Here is a 23,645-nt window from a genome sequence, read left to right on the forward strand (position 1 = left end):
CAAGCATTCTACTATTTATTTAAAATGTTCTGCAGGATTTAAAACATCTTCCTTGAAAATGTTTGAATTAACATTTCCTGTAAACATATGTGCCCACATAAAGTGTTCTTGAACTTTTTTTTGCTTTTATTTCCCTAGGCATGAATCTTTTGTCTGATTTCCTGTGGAAACAAAGTTTGTGACCAGGTTCTCTGTTCCTTCCTCTCCCACAGTTACTTGTAATAGGCCAAAGAGTTCAAAATTTAACCTTACAAGCCTCCAAAAGCCCTGAAAGTGGGCCATTTAGTTTCCAACCCAGCAGTAGTTCTCAGCATAGTAAGCACCCAAACAGCCACAAAAGGAAGTATTTAGAAATACTTACTGTGGGAAAAACATCAACGGGAACATGCATTTTCTTAGTATGAAAATCAGTTGTTCCCAAGAGAGAGATCTCCACAAAGCCAAGCTTTATTATTTTCTCGTTCATGTATATTAAATAATGGGGAGCCTTTACAGAAGTTCAGTGATTGAGCTCAGTTTTCTACTCTCTTTCCCTAGAGATATTTCAGGAGTCATTTAAAGTGCCTCAAGAACAGTCTTTCCTTTAACCTTAAAAAGCAATCATCAGTGAGTGCCTGTCCCTACTTGTTGGTTTTCATCATGTAGATTTCCACAAGATGAATTCCCTCCCCAATTTTATTTAGTGTTATTGAGAAGTTTTTAATTTGTGGGAGGATGTGGGCTGTGCAGTCTCTGTCAGGATTATTAAATGTGAGTGTTTGGTGGGACAACAGGGTGCTACCAGGAGTGATAGGCAGTGTCCCTATGGAATAGGGACTCCTATCGTATAGGGACATAAGCAGACATAATACACCAGAACAGAGATTCTGCTACTCACAGTAGTTCAAAGTGACTGAGAATAGGATTTGACCTAAATCTGATCATCTTATGAAATAAAGCAATCAAAATATAAAATACCCGACCCCCCCCCTGAAAAAAACAACAAACCCAAAGAAAACCCCAAAACAAACCAACAACAAAAAACAAGCAAACAAAAAAAAAAAAGAAGAAAGGAGATTTTGCAATTTGAAAGTCCTACTTACCTCTCTTCTGGAAGGTTTAACTTCCACTGCACTGTTTGGAACAAAAATTATCAGACCAAGTTTCTACAAGTAGTTAAGAATGTCAAAAAATTGTCAGTAATTAAATGTATGTGCAGTCAAAACAGTTGTAGGACAGTCTTTTTAGCTTGATCCCCACAGCAGAACTGCTCTAACTTTAAAACCAGAGTCTATATTTTAAAAATAATGAATTATCCTTTGTTAAACAATGAAGAAGCTACACTTTTACCAGATATTTTCTGAGACGGGCTTCTGAGTAAATGCTGAGTAAAAGTATTTTGATCTTGCAAATTTATTCTGTTTATTGTATGTTATAAATGTTTGAGTTTGGATTTTCAGAAAACAGTTTCACATTATTTAGTTTAGTTTAGCATGAATCTGTTCAAATCCTTCCTGCTGTTTTTTCTTTTGTATTTGGGTTCAGTGGCACTGTAAACATCTGTATAAAACAGTTTTTCTTCCCCCTGAATTTGAGCTGTTGCCAATAAATTGACATTTGTGTTTCCTGAAGGAATGGTGTTTATGCCAGGTTTCTGGAGAAGACACTTTGGAATATAAAATGCTGCACTGAATCTTTAATTCAAATACTTCCAAAAGGAAGTGCAAGTTCAGGCATACAACAGAGAAGGTAGTTCAATTAAATAAGAATGGATGTGTTTCAGTGATTTCTTACTTTTCCTTTAAAAAGAGTAGCTTCTGAGAGTTATTCCTTTATTCCCCAGACACCCATTTAAATTTTACCACCCCTGTCTCTCTGCAGAAGTCAATAATCCTTCAAGCAAAGGATTCAGTGCATGAAGTGCTCATAGGATTAGCTGCTGAGAGCTATGAGATGTGCAGTAAGTGGCAGTCAGTGTGTGTTTTGTAATGGAAGCAAAATGAAGTTCCTGTGCACTCACTCTCTCTCACTCTCTCCCTGAGACCAGCAGCTCACATTGCATTAGCTTGAACCTCTGAATAGTTTTTTTGGGAGGTAGCTATAGCAAAATATCAGTGGAGGAAAGAATTAAGAGCTTGACATGAAACATCCTTATAATACTTTTATTTCCTTCTTTTTGTTTCTGGTTTGGTTTGGGTTTTTTTTGTTAGAAGTGTTCTGCTGTGAGCTTTATATGCAAACAATTGCTAAACAGCAATAGTATCTACGTGCAATATTTTCAGAACAGGTTGTGACCTGTGCTGATTCAAGATTAAGAACAGGTCTCTGTGAAGTTTCACAGAAGGATGTCTATTCGAGGAAACTCTGGAGATTGAAAATGCATGAGGTATTGTTGTACCTCATGGTATTATTGTTGTGTAAGTGAAATATTATACAGAAGACATAAGTCAGGGGATTTTTATTTATGTCTTGCAGAAGATACTGTAGAAGATACATAGAAGCTTCTCAATCTTTTCCACCCCTAGGTGCAAGGAAATCCTGTTTCCCTGGGAATTGCATCCTAGTTTTAATTGTATCTAGTTTACACTTTTAGTTTAAATTTAACTCTGCATGGACTTGTCAGCCTGCATCAGGTCTGTAGACAGAATCGACAGAAATTACTTTATTATTCTGTAATTACTTACATTCACTGCTGTGTTTAAAATCACTCAACCATAAAAACGTTTTCCTTGATGTCTCTCTTGGTTAGTGAAAGAATTACGTTGAAATAGCATGTTGATGAATGCCCAGCATTATTACAAATATTTCTTCCTTATCTTAATAAATACCATAAATGTGGGCATAGCTTTAAAATTTAAAATGTGCAACATTTAATAATAAAATGTTTCTGTGCAATATTGAAATTAAGTGTTAATAATTTTATAGAATACTGAAGAACACTGCCTTTGTGATCTATACATTTGTAGTGCAGTAAAAATTATAGGGTTTCTATCTTGCTGGGGAAAAAAAATAACAAGAAAGATTAAAGCATAGTATTGCTTTTATTTGCCTGCTATTCTCTCTTCATGAAATAAAACGAAACAACAGAATCCCAAAATAAGTTCATTGTAGTTTACTTACTTAGATTTGTGGGACTAAGTGTGTCATCTATAAAATGAATAAAAAACTTTTTAAAAAAAAATTATTTATCATGGTGGCTTTTATTGCATAGCAGCTTTTATTATTTTATTAGTAAAGAACTGCTACAGAATAAGTGTGCAGATGCATTTGTTTGGAGGTTGAAGAATCAGTGCTTGCTTGTGTTTCTTCAATTTCTTTAATTTCAGAAAGTGGAAAGAGAGGCTATAAAGGTGATAGTTTGTGTTGTTTTGTCTGCTTGCTTGGCCTGTCTCAGTTGTGCTTAATTACATATAAAATCATTCACTGGGAATTGCATAACAGAATGTTACACCTTTGCTGTCTTTAATCCCATCTTTTTGCAGATGTACTTCAGTCACTTTGCAGGCTTTATAAATCTTTCATAAAGTGCTGAGCAGCCTTCAGTAGAAGACCTTGTTTATAAAAGGCTTGCTGATATGTTTACCTTAAAATGAGTGGTATATTGAAGCTTTCCAACCAGAATTCATCTGGTAATTTAAAATTATATTCTTCTGTTTTTCTTTTATGTTGTTGCATTTATATGTGTTTTCACATATAACTGCATTTAAAAAAAGAAAAACTCCAAATAAAAAAAGAAAAGCAAAACCTCAAAAAAAGGAATACCGTTTAAAGAGAGAAAATGTTTTGGTGTAGTTTCTATTATTTCTTTTTCTGTTCTCATACATTTTTAGCTGTATCCAAGGATTTTAATTTCTTATCCAGTGAATATTTTCAAAATTTCTTTAGTATTTTTTTTAAAATACTGTATTCATAGATAAGTCCAGTGATTCCTTGAGTAGAAGTTGCCTTTTGTTATAATGAAAGGCATGCTGTGGGGAGAAAATAATGATGTTCTTAAAATAGGAGGAACATATTCAGAGCAAAGTAATTGTTAGTTTTGCATGCATAACACAGTGACTCACTTTGAGGGTGGAAGTAATAAAATGATGCTTTTAAGATAGGAAGATGTGATAGGGTTTATGGTATTGTACAGTTCTAAATGGATTCATGTCTTTGCCATTAAGATAGTTTCACATAATTGTTTAAGTTTTCTTTTGGTTTAGGGTTTTCAAGAAGTAAAAGTTGGGAGTTCCCAGATGTATTGTTTTATTGGTTTCTATCCACGTGTGAAATCTGTATAAATGCGTGTACATGTGTAGGTATACTTGTGTATTAAGAGCTACATTATAAATATAAAATACAGTTTTTACCTCTGTCAAATTAAGACTAGGGCTTAGATCATAACTATTTTATTGGGTCATGTTTCATACTAGAAACTTTTGTCCCGGTTACACGTGATTGGAGCTATGCATATATCACCATAATGTTTGTCACTTGCAAAGGTTTGCTTGAGACTAGGTTATGAGGACTGTTTCTGACCCTTTTCATGATTATTAATTATTTAAACTAGTGTACATATACTGTGTTTTGAAACTATATTAACTTCAGAAGAAATCATTCTAAATTACCCTGCTATGTTCTTATTCTGTGTGCCAGTTCCTTCTGATGGTTTGACTAAAAGTGTTCAGTAGTGAAGTTCAGAAATTCTGTAGGTGTTGGCTTCAGCAAAGCTGTACTTAAGTGTGGTGCTTGTTACGTAAAATATGCAAGTTGCTTTTGATCCTTATTATTTTGAATGACTTCTTAAAACTGGCCATCATTTAATGAAAATGGAAAACAAGATAAAAGTGAGAATTCAGTTCTGATGCCATTTGTGGTGGTGTCAGTCTGTGATAGGGGATGTTTCTGAGGCAGAGGATAGTTCCTTAGGCTTTCTCATTCCACTTATGGCCTGGTGAATAAAGCATGTGCTAGATCTAGCCAGTATGTGCTTCAAAACATAGCAAGAAAACTTTTATTTTTCCTGTTATACTAAAGTCAGTACTAAACTGTAGAATGGCATGATAGCTCATTACAAGGCTGAGCTCGTCAGTGACGGATGGCATTACCTCTGAGGTAACAGTTCAGAAAGGTGGGGAGAGGGGGAAACAAAAACTCTGCAATTGCAGCCACAGAAGAGAGGAGTGAAAATGTGACAACAGCCCTGCAGACACCAAGGTCAGAGCAGAAGGAGGGGTAGGAGGTGCTGTGGGTGTGGATTTACCCAGCCTGTGGTACAGATCATGGTGAGGCAGCTGTGCCCCTGCAGCCTATGTTGATCCACAGGGAAGTAGAGATCCACCTGCAGCCTTTGGAGAACTCCCACACCAGAGCAGGTGGATGCCTGTGGAAAGCCCACACAGGAGCACGCAGGTGGGATTTGTGACCCCGTGGAGAGAAGAGCCCGCACTGGAACAGGTTTACTGCAGGACTTGTGACCCCAGAGGGGACTCACACCAGAGCAATTTGTGAAGAACTGCAGCCCATGGGAAGGGCTCACTTTGGAGATGATAATGGAAAGCTGCCTCCTTTGGAATGAGAACAGTGTGAGAGTCCTCCTCCCGAGGAGGAAGGAGCAGTAGAAGCAATGTATGATGAGCTGACCACAGCCCCCATTCCGTGCCCCTCCATACCTCTGCAAGGGAGGAGGTAGAGAATTTGTGAGTGAAGTTGAGCCTAGGAAGAAGGGAAGAGTGGGAGGAAGGCATTAGGATTTAGATTTATTTCTCATTATCCTATTGATAATAAAGCAAATGAATTTGTCCCCAAATGGAGTCTGTTTTTCCAATGATGGTAGCTGGTGAATGGTCTCTCTTTGTCCTTACCCATGAGCCTTTCATTGTATTTGCTCTCCCCTGTCCAGCTGAGTAAAGTGACAGAGTGGCTTTGGTGGGCATCTGGTATCAAGCCCACCACACTTTCATATAAGACTTAAGCAGATGTGGGTTTTCATTGTCATCAGTACTTTACTTTTTTCTCCATTGCGTACAATGCAAATATTATGTATTTCAAGAAGCAATACATGACTAAAACAGAAATGCATGTATTTCTCACATACATTTGACATTGAGTTTACAGTTCAAATGTTTCAGCTTACTTAAATTTTATATTTTATTTTTTTCTTCATGCAATCTCTCACCTTAACTTTGGGGGGGTAGGGCAGTTGAAGTGAATGCTGCTTTCGGGCATGTAGCACAGAGACGTAGTGTTCTGCGAAGATGTGAGCATGTGCTTTCTGCTTGTAAATAGTCCTATTTGATTAGGATCAAAGTGACTAGTTAGGTTGCCTAGAGGAAAATGCCTGCTTCTGATCTTCTGTCACCACTTGGCAAGTCCAGCTCATGCAGCATGGCTTTGACTTGAGGAGTTACTCTGAAACCAGTAATCACCAAGCATTCAGCTGATTGTGTACAGCCAAAAAGATTCAGAAGGCTTGCTTTTATTTGCAGTGTATTCCATCATTATTGTGGAATCCCCTGCCTCTTCCTTTTGCCTGTGAAGTAGAGAATCATAAATCCTTGCTGTTTATTTAAAAACACTGAGTGCAATCATTATATTAAACATAGCTTGATTTCACTTTTTAACATACTAACTGGATTTTCTTTGATGAAAGTTTCTTTAAAAATTTTAATGCATTGATAAAGAATAAATGCTGTTGTTAATGACATGGAGATACTTGCAGAGCACTATAAAATTGAACACGTTTGGCTGGGTGCCATGCTGTGTTCCTATACAGTTCCCTATGGAGTTAATATTTATTTGGGATTGCAATAGTTAGTGCTTTATCAAAGGTAACACTCTCAATGTGTACCTGTGTAAATTATTATTAAATGTGTGAATCTTGAACAATTTGTGCTTGTATCTTAAAATAATTTGTAGGATTTCTACTTAGAAATAAATGCTGCTTCAATTATGAGAGACTGTACTTTGAAAAGTAGTCAGCAACACGTTGCAAAAGCTGTGGCAGTTCGTTTCCCTTGCATTCTACTTATGGAATATGTACTTGCAGAATGGCTAAAAAATTATTAGAAAGATTGTATAGTGGCCTGAATATCAGTACATATGGTTCCATCATGTGATAATTCATATTTATAGATTGAAAAGCAAAATAGCAAAGACAACAATGCAGTCCCTAATGCTGTATTTTCTCCCGCTGATACATCATTAACAGTAGTGAGCATAACTAGATTTTTCTGGAGGCAGCATTCATGGCTGTGTGTATTAGAGTATTGCTTTTCTTAATTGCCTTTTCTTTGTTGATGAAGATCAAATCTAGCTCTGGGCTTACTGTAGCTTTTTAGGATTATTAGTATTTGGTTGCTGGTTTTAGCCCCTCTTTCTGGTAAAATACTAGGAAATAATCATTTAAAATGCAGCCATTTTTGCTATTCCTGATGTAGTCATTCTGTGATAATGAAGACATCCTTTTCAGATGTATTAGAATAGGAAATTCCAGTCAGTCGAAATAAGACTGAGGTTTGCAGTTGCCTGTAATTTCACTGCAAATCCTAAAGCCAAGCTTCTTTCAGGGCATGTTCCATAAACAGAACTAACCAAGGCAAACAGCAGTAAAATCATTCAGTATCTTTAGCTGCATAAAGCTAATTATTTTTTTCAAGCACGCTCTCTCGTGACTTGACTTTTTTCCCTAACCTTTTATACTGATTGGCTTATTCTCTCTTAATGCTGAATGAGGTCTTATTTCTATTTCCATCCAGGGAGAGAACGAGTGCCAAGGTAGCATTCATAATTGGCATGGAGGGACATGCTGCATATGACATTTTTCATACAAACACAACTCCTTAGAGATGAGAGTATCTTCCTTGTCTGAATTGAAACAAAATTAATGAACAAAGATTTTTGGTTTTAATTATTGATTAATTTTTTGCACGCCAAAATTGATAAATTAACATACTTTTATTAACTAGCTGTGTGATGCAGGCTTCTTGGGGAAGAGAGTAATTTGGCCCTGAAATAGCATTTAAATATTTCTTCAGACGGCAAATATTTTACTCTGTTGAAGTTTGCTTTCTGCAGTCTGAAAATGTTTACAGTTCTTCGAGATTTTCATGGGAGCTGTGGGCATAAAGCAATAGTGGATATATACATCACAAATCTTAGTGAATGATTGTTAAATGATCATGTATACTGTCTCAATTCATTCTTCAGGACAGCATGTGAGCAAACTAATTTCAGGATTATAGCTCTTTGTAATTGTATCAGTCTTCCCACATTTCCTATTTGCCATCATATTATTTGGCTCGAAGTATAATGGATAGCTCAGTGACTTAGATTTTCCTTGTCTCTAATGTACTTTGTCAACTTGAGAAACAAGAGTTTACTAAATCCAAGCAGTGCTTGTTGATTTTTTTTAAAGTACATGACTTTACTCCCTTGTTAATTCCCATCCTGCAGGAAACCATTGATTTTGGAAGTAGCAAAATAATCATATGCATTTTAGTTCTATCCAAACTCCATAGCAAGCTACTGAAGAGTTTTGGCATATTGCTTCACTAATGTTTGTCCTCAGATACATGTTTTTCTTAAATCTCTTACATTTGCAACAATTTGGTGGTGTTTTGCTGACCTCTGCATGCCTTAAAAAAGCTGCATAACTCCAAATTTTTATGCTGCATTCTCAAGCCCTGGTGGTTTTCTTAAATAGTTGGTACTGGCAGAGAGTAAAGTGTGACAAATATGATTTGAATTAATTTTTCTGTGTATCTCTCCCTCAAATTGTAATGATGCTTTTTCTGCTCCACCTATAGCTTCCTGCAGATTTCACAAAGCTGCACCTTACTGACAGTCTCCACCCACAGGTGACCCACGTTTCATCTAGTCACTCAGGATGTAGCATCACTAGTGATTCAGGAAGCAGCAGCCTTTCTGATATCTACCAGGTAAGACTGGAAGGGATGCTGATGGGAGGTACAATTGCCAGCAGTTTTGCATTTAATAGCTGAATGCCCTTGCTATTGCCTCTTGTCAGTTTTTATCTGAAGAAATACTCAATAGACTTCAAAAATCTACTTTTTGTTTGAACTGTAATGATTTCAGGCTTTAGATGTGTTGGGTTCATAATGTAGAACCTATCCAGTGGTGGGAAGAAACTAATATGGAGTGAGCAGTCTGTGCTGGCCTGGCTTGAGGGCATATTTCTATTTCCCCACCCTGCAGAAACGTGATGCTAACCTCTTAGCAGTGCTTCCTCTCCTGGTCATACTCAGAAAGGTGGGGAAGTTCAACTGGTGATGCTTTTTAGAGTTATACTTCTGAGGTGGCTTCTTGCACAGCTCTGTGCTAGTCATTTGGAACAGCTGGAGTTTAGAGAGACTCTGAAACTGATCCAGAGTTTAAATATAAATAGGAAAAAAGTCTGAAGTGATATAAAATGAGGAATTATGCATTTTTCACTTGATGTTTATGGTTCTTACAATGTTGGAGGAGGAGCTGTCCTGATAGGGAAGTGTACCAATTTGTTACTCTGGAGAGGAAGGAATCAAATCCCATTAAAATATATTTATATCAAAATAATTATAAAGTAGCGAGACCACTTCAGCATGAAGTACTGTTAACTAGAAGAGGAATTTTTTTTTTTTGAGTTGCTTCTGAAATTGCAAATGTAGTAATTTTTAACATTTAAACAACAGGAAAAGCATATCTACAAATACATAAAAATTCAGCTGTGGTCATAGTTGTAGAATATAGTCTCTTTAAGGTGAATAAGCTTATAGGCTTCTTTTTGTGAAAGAAGATAGGCTATAAAAAGGTTACAGTTCAAGTTAATTAGTAATTACAATAATGCAAAGGTTTATTTTTGCAAAACTATCAAATTAGCTGAACACTTCAGGTATAGCATATGTCAGTCGAGTAAGTTTGTCAGAATTTCTTCCTAAGACAGGACTACTTTGAGACAGGATTTACCTTTATAGTGTGAGAGTGAAGATGTAAAATCAGTTGTCCTTCTAGTCTTCTATAGATTTTCATTCCTTTCATTACAAAGACTTCCACTCTAACAGAAAAATAAGTACCTCTAGAGACACAGCTGTAGGTGGCATATACTTACAGTCTACAATTACTCTTGAGATAACTTGGAAATAAAATTTTTGCAAAGACTTTCAGCAAAATGTTCATAACTCTGAAAAAGATAATTGAATGTCTCTGCAATTCTAAAAACCAACCAAACAACATAAAAAAAACCCCTAAAGAAACCTCAGAAAAATACTTCTCTATGTAGCTGCCACCCTGGTCTATGACTCCTACTAGTTTGATTTGCAGTATTGGAATCAACTAATGGTTGGTGTTTGGAGAGAGTTAATGGTTTACTGAAGTATTTGTACAGAGAAAATTTACTTCCCTAAGTATTCTTTTAAACGGAATTTGCAAAAGTAATGCATAATCCACTCTTAAAAATATGATCTAGTTTCTTCAATTAATCTGCAATAAACACCACATTTAAAGGTGACTTGGCACAAAGGTATCTAGAACTGTGTAACTGCACAATGTCAAAACATGAATAGTATCCATATTATTAGTATCCAATAAGTGTCCATATCTACATCCAGAAATATGACCGTGTATTGTAGAATGCAACCTCATGTTTTTGTCTTAATACATATACTTGAAGGAATGTTTGTTAATGGAATTATAAATTCAGGTGTGGAAACTGATAAGATTCTTAGATTCTTGAGTATGTCTTAATGGTGCTAAGTATTGTTTGCCTTGATTTCTCATATTGTGGTAAATCATTAATTTCTGGCCTCAGTTTCAGTTCTAAAGGAATGTAATGGGGCAGTGTTAGGCTAGCCTAAAGTACTGCCAAAAAAACTCCACAAACCAAAACAAAAGAAAATGGCTGTAATTTGAATCCTCTAAGGGCAAGTTTAGGATTAAAGAGAAATATTTTTTTTAACCAAGAAAGTGGATTGGTCATTCTCTCTCAGTTGTTTGCCTTGTAATTCTCTCCCAAGTGTTTATTCAAAGACAATAAACCATAAGCAAGTCATCAACATGTCATTTTTTTTACTTCAAATTTGACAAGTCTTAGTTAATGCTTATGATCATTGTTAATTTGATTCTTATTTTCTATATATAATGGCATTATTCTGTTCAGTACGGTAGACTTCTGTTCGTTGTGGCTAAGTAGAAAGCAATGATTTAGAAAGATCATCATCTTGTCTTGCAGTTAATAGAAAAAAAAATTGTTTTAAAAATTCTACTGTTATTTAGATCATTACTGTTGGAATCTGAGGTAATAGGTCATGTTTTGCACCCTGTAAGTTTTGGTTCTGTAGCCTTAAGAGCAGCTGCTTTCAGTGAAAATGTGTTCATGGCCTTTTAAGATTTTTTTTTAATAAATCATGAAGCTGAATCTTCAGATGCTTTCAGCATTGAACTGAGAATACTTCCTTTTAAATATTAATGCGGTATCTAAATCTGTTTGCCAAACGTTGCACATGAAAGAACTTCTTTTAGGATAAGAAGTACTTACCAAAATAAAATCAACCTTTGTGTTTACCCCACCCAAGTTTCAAAAACATATCAGGTGCCAATTAGTAACATCCTTAAATACTGTTGTTTTTATTTTAGGAAATAAGTTCAAGTGACGAACTCTGTAGGGTGACTTGAGAGGAAAGGGATGCTGAATGTCAGTAGATCTTGCGTTGGCTTGTATTTGCCAAGGACAGTCCTTTGCTTTTGTCTTTTTTTGACTTGGCAGAGCAAATAATTCGCTGCTGCTTCTCGTGTATGGCTGCTTGCTCTTAATTCCTAGGCTTAATGATTCTTAAATGAATACATATACCTGTTCCTATATGCTCCTAAGTTCTTCCTATACCTAAATATATTACCAGATTGGAGAGTGAGGAGATCTAAGCTCATGGACGTGTATTATTCCCCCTCCCTGTTTCGGGAAGCATTGTTGTGTTGGCTCAGCTCTTTGCCAGCCTTTCTTTGCCTTATCCTGTCCTCAGACTGGTGGCTTCCTGCCTCACTTACATGCCCTCTGGTGCCTGCCCAGATAGCACTGTCGGTACAGGAAACCAGGAACATCCTTTCTGAGACCCTCCCAGGATGTGTGCATTGCTTGGAAGTTTTCAAGATGTCAGCTTTGTTTTCTCATGATTCTGATATGGTAGCTCCTAGAAGAAGGGCCCACCCTTCAGCAGCTCTTCCTGAGGGAGACCAGTCTTTTGTCTCTCAAGCCAGAGGGTCCATGCAGCCTGCCCTTTAGTCACTGCATGCAAAATAAAGAGTTTTTACCTTAAGATAAAGCCAGTCCTTTTGGCTGTATCAGCTGCTGAAGTGCAGGATAATGCCAGAATGGCTGGAACAGCTCAGTAAATTGTCCTGTGAACTGCCTCCACTGCATTTTCGTCGAAGCCCTATACATGTCCTTATCACTCCTGTAAATTCAGGGCCTCTTAATTTACCCTGTGACTTCCAGAGTCCATGTTCTGTGTGCCTGTGGTCTTGGCAGATGTTGCTCCATTCGGAGAAAGAGGCAATTATTTGCCATAAGGAAGGATGCTATTCCTGGAGTGTGTTGTCTGGATTGTTACACCTTTCCACCTTCAGTGAGGAAACTGCTCAGACTGACTTCTGTGATAGATATGGGCTGCTGTGTTGTAAATCTTGGGGTAGAGAAGGAAAGAACAAATATGGAGAGCACTGTGAAAATCTTGGACTGAAGGAGTTTTAAAGTATTTCATGGACATTTGCAGTTGTGTCAATGTAAAATGTGAAAAAATAATGTTACTGCCTTAGGTTGTGTATGATTTCTATACATGTAATAATTATAGTTGATTGTAGTACATATGATAACTATTTAATAAACAAATAAATATTATAGTTGTATGGATTGAATTTCATCTTAATTTATTGATATTGTAAACTTTTGCTCAGTCATCTGAAAGCTAATTTAAAACAAAAGCCCAGACATGGTTTCTCATTGTGGAGACACTGAATTCAATGTGTCTGTATGACACGAGGGAATATTTCAAGCTAATGTGACTTTTGCAATTCATTTTATGAGACAGGTAGACCCAGTGTTCTTGGTGTTTTGTATCAGTATCAGTTTAAAAATTAAGAAGTAAAAAGTGAGTATCTGTAATAATAGACATTCTTATTTTCATTTTTTTAGTTTATTTTTTAGTCAAATGACGGTGATTGAGAACTAATGTGGAAATGGTGTTTTTGAGCTGAGCATGGCTTCTTTCTTTGTTAGCTTAATGGAAGTGAAGGACTGCACCAGGCAATGAACATATTTCTGGTTTGTGCAAGGAGTTTCTTTTATTTTTGCCCTTTTTTCTTTTTTTGGTCCCTGGTATTTTCTCTTGCATGTTTGGAGAATTTGGACCATTGATTTAGGTGGTAACCATAGTTACAAGTTTAGTCTTCAAAATGATACAATATTTCATAAAGAAAGTAATTTATTTTTTTAAAAATAAAGATGAAAATAGTTTAAAATACTAAGAAATCAGTATTTAGTGTGGTTACTTTTACAGGTTTTCTAGTTTTTTCCTCTTGATTTTATCATCAGTTGAAAGTTTTTAGCAAACCAGTATAGAAAGAAAACCATGAAGACCTCTTAAAACAGGGCCAGTCATCTTGCAAGCAGCTCACCAAGTCTTCCCACTTTCTTTCCCTTAGTAAGGGTGGGTTGTGTGTGATGAAGCAGTGAGAGTTACTTGATTGTGTAAAGGTAGAGATCGCCCTTGACCTCTTCTAATCTCTTTTCTCAAGAAACTCAAAAATTCCTTGGAGGAGGAGGAGGAAGGGAGGCAGTAAATGAAGTCATCTTCTTTAGCTGCTCATGTAGCCCATCACTCCTCTCTTTATTTTCATCTTCATGGTGCCTCTAAAAAATGAAAGACCAGTAGAGTTGGGATTAACCTGTTTCCTCTCCTGCCAATCTAAAATGACCAAAGGGGTCCACCATTTCCTCAGTCTGCCCAATCTGACCTAGGGAGGATGAATGCTATCCTTCTTTTCTTAATCCTCCCCTTCTTCCCCATGTCAGTCAAGGAACCAAAGGCTATCCAAGAACTTAGACAATGTTCTAGACAAAATATGTAAACTTCTAGTTTACATATTTTCCCTGGTTATTTCATGGTATTTGTTTAATTAGCTGTTATTACTCAAATCTAGATGTGTGTTTGAACTTCAAAATCCTCAGCAATTGAAACAATTAGTTTTTTATTGGTGTAGTATTAACCTAGCCACTGCTTAAAATTGGTCAGATTCTCCTTAGGTGTCAAATATGAAATATTCCTTCAACTCAGGCTTGAAAACATCTGTCTTAGTCTCTTAACTCTCGTGTTGGTGATGTGACAAATAAAATATTAGGCTGTCACTATTATGAGATTCCTTTGAGGCTTCAAGGATTTTCTCCACAGTTGGAAAGATGATGTGAGAAATTTGCTATTGCAGTTGGTATTCAGACTAACCAACATTCTCTTGCATGCAATCTTTCTACGTTTATTTAAGAGAAACTAATTTCTCTTATTGCCCAAGAAGCAAAGTACAATATGCACCCAGGAATGGCAATTTTGAGGTGTACTTCATCCTTGATGACATGCCCTGAGAAGATCTAAGGCTCATGGTTGACTGTAGTACAGATTCTGTTGGATATTCATCTTGTGTTTGGGTTTTCAGTGGCTGAAGTTCTTAAGGAATCCCCTATGCCCGAAGGAGCACATGGTGGCTTCCCCTTTAATCTTGGACAGATGGCAGGCTATTACTTGGTAACCAAGGGGTCCTGTGCAGACATGTTTGTTTTTTCTCACACAGAAGGGGGTACAAAAAGCACTCAGAGTAGTTGGGTCATGAAGTTTAGTGTCTCAGCAAGAGAATTTTGAATACTTGATACCATACGTGCTGTTACTAAACCTAAAAAAGCTATTAGCGATGTGTAAGCACAAGGAGCCCTCAAGGTTTTCTTGGTTTCCTGGTTTGGTTTCTTTGGTTGGTTTTTTGTTTGTTTGTGGTTTTTGGAGGGTTTTTTGGGGGGTTGTTTGGTTTGCTTTTTGTTTTGTCATGCAGAAAGGATACATTTGTCTTTCTTTGCCATCTTTTGCATGATCAGTTTCAGAAAGTTGTTTGAAAACATGTATATTTTTTTCCTCAAAAGGTGTTTTTAAAGGTGTCCTAAATTAACAAGCTTTCTTACTACTTTGTGGATTGTTGCATTCAGTGCTGAGCTTCTTCGTTGAAATGGTTTGTTTTTTTTGACAGAAAGTTAGAAATAGTTGCTTTCCATCCACCAATAACTTAAGTTGTCAAAAAAAACCCATCAAGTATAAATAGTGATCATCTCTGGAAAATCTTGTAGCCTTTAGTGGTATTTATCAAGTGTTTTCTGAGTCCAAAGTTACATTTAACTCGGTGTGAGAATTTGTATTAAATAGCATCAACTCTTCTTGATAATAGAGCTTCAAGAGTTTTCCAGTTTTGTTTTATTGCTTTAAGACACTAATATAACTCGTCTTTTAATAATCAGATATTGTACAATAGGTGCAAGTTTCTCGTCTCATTAGCATTGTGTGACTAAATTGAGTTCTGCATTCATTTTGCTAATGTGCTTTTGAGAGAGCCTAATCTGGGCAGGTAGGAGGGGCACTTGTTACTGATGGGAAGGTTTGCAAAATTGACTGTGAATCAGCCCCACTGTCACTGGAATTGTCACTGTTGGAGACTTCAGATTCTGACAGATTGGTGTCATAAGCTGTGTGTCTCCTGACTCATCACCAGTAATTTTTCCACCAGTCACTTTTGATGAAGGCTATTTTGAAAGAGTAGTTACAGCAGCTGTTTCAAATGTATCACAGTGAATGTGCATGTTAAACACAGTAAGACTGCTAATAAAAATACGGCTATCCATGCTATGTTTTGGGATTTGTTTCTATGCCAGTAACATCTTCCCTTATCCTGGTTAAAAAATGAGCAGTATTTTTCGTTGACAGAAGCAGAACAAAAAAAGCCACTACACCCCAAAAATGAACAACAGCAACTAAAAAACCCCAACCCCAAACCACAAAGTGAGAATAATTCGAGTATTGCGTAGATGCTGTTATCATGCTTTTTGTATTAACAAGGCCCAGTTACAAAGCTTGTGTTGTGCTGTAGGACCAGAGGCATTTAAGGCTCTCACTAGCTGCCCCCTGATCCATCTCCAGCCATATGCTGCTGTTCATGAGGTGGCTGTGTATAGTGGCATTAAAGTAACAGATGTTAGCCACAGATAGGGAGGCAGGAATAGGGGAGATGATTCTACAAAATTACCAGTGCAGTTTCTCTTACCTTCTCTGTGTTCAGAGAGTGACCTAGTTTTGCAGGTTGTCTTTTTTACCAGTCTGAGACAGATCGATGAAACAAGCTTTAGCAGTAGGTGTGTTTGTCCCATGTATTATTTTTAAAGCAGACGTGAGTGCATTGTGTGCTTCCAGAGACTCAGAAACCATCCCTTTTAAGGCCTGTGAAACTGGATTTCTCAAGCCATGGCTTAAAACTTGCTTAAAAATTAGAGGCTTGCATTTCCTTAAAAATTGTCATAGCTGAGCCTTGGCAGCTGCCGTGGTATTAAATCAGGTTCTGAGGAAAAGCAGCTGTATCAGCCATGACAGACAAATGTTTGTGGGATTTATTAAAGTGTTCGGTCTTCAAACTGAATCATTAAACTATATTTACCTTTAGGTGCTATACTAATGACCTCAAGCTATGCCTGGACTATGTTTTCATTCATTTTAATACAATTTAAAGGAGGTTAAGTTTGACAGATATTCTGGTTAGTCCATCTGTGGTGTTTAAGCAATGGCTTTGCTTTTTTTCTGCATCTGTAAATTTTTAGGCAGTTTATCAACAAATGAAAGCCATATTTAACTATGTTCAACTGGAATTGTAAAAGAAAAATACAGTCCTAGATGACTGAGAGATAGCAAAATTCCTGTAGCATTATGATTCTTACTTCTCCAAACTGTCTGTTTAAAATTACATTGCTTTCCTAAGTGTCTGAAAAATGTAAATTTGGGGTGAGCACAGAAATTGTCAAATGAACTGTTTATTGAGAAAAAATTATGTTCAGCTAACAGTCCAAGACATTGCTGCTTGAAATCTAACAGCCTTCAATCTCCCCAAGACCCACAGATTAAATAATGTTTGTTGAATTCTTTGTATGTGTGACTGATTGAAACAAATATTAAAAGTCCTATTTAAACACAGTGGGTTTGGATTGATCAATTGTTAGTTGTTTAAAAAAGATATATAAAGAAAAAAGCAATATAAAAACATTGAATAAATTTGAGTGATCTGCTAGATGATAGAACTAACCTCTGTATATTTAACCAGAAAACTGCAGCAATAAAGAATACATTTTAATGTTTTTTAATTGTTTATGCATTAATTAGGCTACAGAAAGTGAGGCTGGTGATATGGATCTCAGTGGATTGCCAGAGACAGCAGTGGATTCTGAGGACGATGATGATGAAGAAGACATTGAAAGGGCATCAGATCCTTTGATGAGTAGGGATATTGTTAGAGATTGTTTGGAGAAAGACCCAATAGACAGGACAGATGATGACATTGGTAAGTATTGCAATGTAGTAAAATATTGTCTAACATGTTCTTCTTCACCTCCAAAAATTTGCATTTTGAGCTTGTGGTTTTATTTTAATCATTGGCCTTTGTAGTTGGTAAGTTTAGTGTTTATTATTATTGTTTTTATGTAAGTATATATGTAATGTGAACAAGTACAGACAAAGAAGAGTAAAACACATATAATATGGGTGAAACCTATTACTATTTGACCCTTTTGATCTCAAGCTTCAGCTTTTAATTGATATCAGAACAGGTTTATGAAGGAAACATCATTGAAAACTGGAAAACAGACAGAACCTTGGCAAAGACGACATGAATGTCAGTATGTGAGACAGTATGTCTCACAGTATATTTTTAATTGTCAGTTGTGACATTGTGACTTGACATTTGTTGCAAACATTGGCGCCATTAAAGTCTTAACATAAACGTGCATCTAATCAAACTAATTTGCTGTGTTTAACATACAAGTAAATACATTGAAAGCAGAGCAGAACTAGAATCCAAATTTTAATCTAATCTGTTTCACTGGATGAGATATTTTTCTTTTATTGAGGTATGACTAAATGATGATTAAGGTTGATCATCAGATGATTAAGGGGCTAGAGCATCGCTAATGCAAGGAAGGTGGTAGAGCGCTTGGCACTGTTCAGCCTGGAGAAGACTCAGGGGATCTCATTAATGTGTACAAATACCCTGAGGTGAGGGTCTAAAGATGATGGAGCCAGTCTTCTCAGTGCTGCCCAGTGAGAGGACAAAGGGCACAAATTAAAGCTCAGGAGGCTCCATCAGAGCACTAGGAAATGCTGGGTTTTTTTTCACTGTGACTGAGCACTGGGAGAGGTCGTCCAGAGAGGTTTTAGTATTCCTCCTTAAAGATACTCAGAAGACATTTGGACGTGTTCCTGGGCAGCTGGCTGTAAGTGGCTCTGCTTGAGCAGGCAGGATTGACCAGATGACTTCTAGAAGACCCGTTTAACCACAACCTTTCTGTGATTCAGAGTAAATAAAAAATTAGGGAAAAGATGGAGTCCTTTTGAGCTCTTTCGTTAGACATTTTAGATTGAACTGGATGCAAAAATGTTTTTAGGGCGTATAATCACTTGGCAGAACTGCTAAAATTGAGTTCTGTAGTTATGAACAGTATAAAAAATGAAAGTACAGGAAGCTCACAGTTGAGTACAAGTGCAGCTCAAGTGCATGTAGAAGACAGAGCAGCAGCAGTCACCTTTCAGACAGTAATCCTGTCTGGTCCATCTGAGAGGAACCACCAGACATTGATCAATTTACTGTTAAGCCTAGCCTAGGAGGGGGATGGCTTTACCAAACAACTTGCTCAGTTTTGTGAAATTTGTCTTGCTGTGTTTCATATACTCCTCTTCCAGTTGCAATGAAATTAGTGCCCTGACTGGAGTATTAAAAATATCATTGGTTGTATTCAGAGCTCTTGGTTACATTACAATTCTTCCATTATGCTGACTTTTACTTTGCAGCATTTTATTGATGGTATGACCAGCCAGTCTGTGTCTACAAAATAGCCAGTAATTAAAACAGGCCACTGTACATGATTTATTAGTATACAGAAACGATTGTGCAGCATTTTAGCTTAAGCAGCCTCAGGCATCTTGCTGAAGAACTGTCTTTACTGTGCTTTGTTGTTTTGACATGCACGACTCAGTGGGCTTTTTCTCCTTCAGAACAACTACTGGAATTCATGCATCAATTGCCTGCTTTTGCCAACATGACAATGTCAGTGAGGAGAGAACTCTGTGCTGTAATGGTGTTTGCAGTTGTGGAGAGAGCAGGAACTATTGTACTAAACGATGGGGAAGAGGTCAGTAGAAGTTGATTTTGACTCTCCTATTATACCAAACATCCCAGATTCCACATGGTTAAGGTCCTCTTTTGTTACTTAAAAAAAAAAAAAAAAAGGCAACATTCAGGTAAATCTGGCCTCTTTTTGTTCCGGATTTTCTGAAAGCTTTTGTTTAAGCACTTATAAATTTCTTAAGCAATAAAAACAAAAGAAAACATTCTCTGTACTGTACCAAATGCTTCCTGCCTATTAGAGCTCATTTGGAAACTTTATTTTAGTTTTCAAGTGCTGTTTTTAAACTTCCTTTACTTTTTTTTCATAGTCTTACATTACTTCTTAATATAAAAAATAAACTTAAGATCCCAGTTTTCATGAGCTGGAAATAACTGTACATTTAAGGAAAAGGTGGTTGTAAAATTTTATATAGGCACTAAAAAATGTTTGCTTTAGAACAATTGTGAGAGTTGTATTTTATATAGTATGATTTTAAAAAGTTAAGTGATTTGGTCTTCATGTATCTTGCAATGTTTCATTTGTAGCTGGATTCCTGGTCAGTCATTTTGAATGGCTCTGTGGAGGTGACATACCCTGATGGAAGAACAGAGATATTGTGCATGGGGAACAGTTTTGGTGTTTCCCCTACAATGGAAAAGGAATATATGAAGGGAGTGATGAGAACCAAAGTGGATGACTGCCAGGTAGAGTGTCTGTGGTAGATGCAAATTCACACCTACATAGCTGTAGTGCAACTCAATAATGCAACACAGTTTTATTTTAAACTGAAGATATGTAAAATATCCAGTGGGTAGCCCTGCACAGTAGCTGGGCAATGTGGCTCCTGCATACCCACAGTCTGGGAAATGGAGATCCCTTTATCTGGGTAAGGGATCTGTTTGTCTACATGCTTTTTCCAGAATCTCTTCCATACATCCATTGATTCCAATGTCCCTTAGTAGTATCTCAAAGTCCATTAGCCATTACAGGCTCTTTTACTTCTGCAGCTAATAGCCATTCTTCTTAACTCAGTTACTGAATATCAGGGTAATACAAACTTTATCTCCCGTGATTTGAGTGAAAGATCTAATTTTGGCTAATCTGACCTTTCAAGGAAAAAGCCTTGATGTTTGCTGTAATACAAGCAGTCAGATGTAAATAATGCTTTTCATAGCATAAAACTACTGGCTGAATCTGGTTATGTGGTTGCTATTTGCTTATTCCCATCCAGAAAATAATAGCAGAGCCATGGGTGAATTAAGCATTTTGCTTGATCCTGATGGCTAATTAGCTTCAAGTAGATGACATTTGGAAGTGGTGTAAATTTGTATTAATAAAGTCACCTAGTTTAGCTTGCCCATCTAACTCCCAAAATGTGCATAAATGGTTTCTTGTTAGGGTAATGTTTTCAGCAAATCCAAACTGTGGGACTTCTGTTCAGGCTACTACCAGCTGCTGAAAAAAAAGAAGTGGTTTGTAAATTAATTTAAAGAGAAAATGCCATCTCTGATTCTTAGGCCCTAGTCCTAAGTTATGTACATGAGGGTTTAACAAGTTTTATGTCAGAAGAAACACTGTTCCTCTCAGTTAAATACTCTAATTCATATAATAAGGCAGTTAAATCTTGCCCCCCAAAAAACCACAAGTGTATAACAATTTGTGTACAATGTAGTCTTTTTCTAATTTGTTATGGTTGGTCTGAATTATATTTGCATAGCATAGGTATTAGGAATATTCCTAAAATATTTATTCTTGCACTTATTCTTGGCTGAACTGGTGTTTGTAGAAAATAATTTTCCTGCTGTATGCTTTAAGCTAGAAGTAATTTGTTTCTTTGTGCCTGCACTCGTTAATTGAATGGATGTTGTTTTTCTTAATTGACTTCAATAAAATAACTATAAACAAATGAAGATTATTTACCAAAACAATAGGCACAAAAATAAAAGCTAGGTTTTCACTTAACCCTTATAAACACCACAAAAGAGCTTTCATGTAAGAAAAAACAGGCTGGCTATGGTACTGGGCTTCATCTCCAGCAATGGGGAGGTCAAAGCAGCTGAATGAGAGTGGCTGAGGATACTAAATCATATTGCTCTGATGGATCTTGGTCGTCTCCAACTGCAGGGTTGTAGTGGCAGTACTGTGCCTGTCTGTTTGTCTGCTTGCTACAGCTGAACTGTTGGAAAGGCAAATTTGGCTCACTGCAGGTTGGGGAGCTACTTTATCTTGTCTGTTGATAGAGTACTTTCACCTTAAGTCTAAGTGCTTTTCTGAAGATTTTACCTTTTAATACTGGTGCGCGATGATTCTTTCCAGTTTGTTTGTATAGCCCAGCAAGATTACTGCCGCATCCTCAATCAAGTGGAAAAGAACATGCAGAAGGTAGAAGAGGAAGGGGAGATTGTGATGGTGAAGGAGCACAGGGAGCTTGACCGCACTGGAACAAGAAAAGGTCACATTGTCATCAAGGTAAAAGGAAAAGAGAGTCTCTTGCAAAAGTCTGTGTTCTGTAAACCTCTTAACTTTTGGTGAGTTAGGGCCAGGATTAGTTGAGACATATATTGTAGAAGTAAATATTTGAAAATGGACTGTTTCTAGACTTTTTTTTAAATTATGCATGTTGATGACTAGGTGATTTCTATAGAGATTAATTACATAATTTTTTTACATTTCTTATCTCAGTGGTCAAGCTGTTATGTTTACTTAGCTCATCAGTTAGTGGATGGCAGCATTCTTTCTAGTGTGATAAGTCTTCAGTATGCTACAAGAAAACCAATTTGCATGTGTTGAAGATGTGTTAATGACTGTGATTTTTTTTCAATTTTTTGTTTTCGATAGGGAACAGCTGAAAGGTTAACAATGCATTTGGTGGAAGAGCACTCTGTGGTAGACCCAACATTTATAGAAGACTTCTTGTTGACGTATAGGACCTTTCTTTCCAGCCCAATGGAAGTGGGCAAGAAGTTGTTGGAGTGGTTCAATGACCCCAGCCTCAGGGATAAGGTGAAAATCTCCTGAATTATGTATTGTTACCATTTGCATTGAAATATAATCTAATAAGAATAAAATATGCTTTAGAGAAAATGACCAAATTGAATAAGACACAAATAACTGGTGACATATTTTAATGGCAGAATATATGGCTAAAACTAAGAACATGTTTTTCCTTATTTTATTTAAATATGACAGTGTTCATGCAAGGTAAATTGCCCGTGTTTTACCTTGCTGTGTTTTTACAACTTAGTTGCTTGCAGGTATAGAGGAAGCTTTTTTCCAAAAGTGTGTATTTTTATTTAATGTAATTCAGTAGAATTTTATTGTGCCTCCAAGTTTGAGCATATAACTGAGTTCTGTGTTTTCTGTAAATAGTGCTAGTTAGTTCAACATGGCATATGTGATTTTTTAAAAAGAAAATAGAAAATTCATGCAGTGTTAGGAATTTGTTGCACTTCATGTAACATTAGAAAATGCCACCAAGCCCAACTCAAACACAAGGAAGCAAGCAAATATCTTCTTCCCTAAAGAAAATTTCCGTGATGGAAGAATAATGCACATCCAGTTTTGGTGCACTGGCCATTGAGGCTTTATCATGCTTCAAACTGTATCACTTTATTTTCTCTTGTATGAAACTTTTTCTTCATGTAAAAATACTCTAAAAATTTCCAGATGCCATTTTCTTTTTATAAGTTTTAAACCATGGGAATGATATTAGTACATGAAAGAGAAATCTGGTTTTCAGCTTTTATTTAAATCTGGGTATTTCTTCCAGAAATGTTAGTACAGCTGTGCCTTGAAGGAAGGATCTTATATTTTACAGAAGGTAGGCTTTGCAGCCAATACTGTTCAGAGCTGTAATATTTGAGTTAATCTCTTAAGTTATGTTGCTTGTCCTCCAATGGACAGTCCCCTCAGCCTCTAAAAGCATGAGCTAGCACAGTTTCTTGTATCTGAACACAGAACAGCTCTTTGGTCTGCTGCCTCAATAACCAACCTTTTCTGACCTCCAGTAGCACTGGCAGAAAGGCAAGAGGCAGATAACAGCTTGGGAGAAGTGGAGATAAGCAAGTAGGGAATAAGGAATCTGGAAGATTTTGGCTGTTTGTACTGGGTGCTGATAGGCAATAAGGAGAGCAAAGGGAGTGAGTAAAACTTGCTGGGGATGATCAGTACTCAGAATTATTCACAGTGGGACAGTGGATGTCCAGCCTTAGTGATGATTTTGCCCTGCAGCAGGTTATTTGATTTTACA

General features: G+C 36.7%; 1 protein-coding gene across 10 annotated transcripts in view; it reads left to right on the forward strand.

Moving 5' to 3' along the window:
* Positions 1-23,645, forward strand: part of RAPGEF2 (Rap guanine nucleotide exchange factor 2) — a 182,912-nt gene that overhangs the window by 127,851 nt on the left and 31,416 nt on the right. For 8 of the 10 annotated variants that reach the window (XM_015624561.2, XM_015624568.2, XM_015624558.2 and 5 more), the window contains 6 exons: positions 8,766-8,897; positions 17,400-17,577; positions 19,284-19,420; positions 19,942-20,100; positions 21,713-21,865; positions 22,235-22,399. In XM_015624561.2, the coding sequence (XP_015480047.1) occupies positions 8,766-8,897; positions 17,400-17,577; positions 19,284-19,420; positions 19,942-20,100; positions 21,713-21,865; positions 22,235-22,399 (924 nt within the window). The remainder of the gene's footprint in view (positions 1-8,765; positions 8,898-17,399; positions 17,578-19,283; positions 19,421-19,941; positions 20,101-21,712; positions 21,866-22,234; positions 22,400-23,645) is intronic. The other 2 variants (XM_015624563.2, XM_015624564.2) reach the window with 1 other exon arrangement.

This window comes from Parus major, chromosome 4 (genome assembly GCF_001522545.3).
Source record: "Parus major isolate Abel chromosome 4, Parus_major1.1, whole genome shotgun sequence".
NCBI lineage: Eukaryota > Metazoa > Chordata > Aves > Passeriformes > Paridae > Parus > Parus major.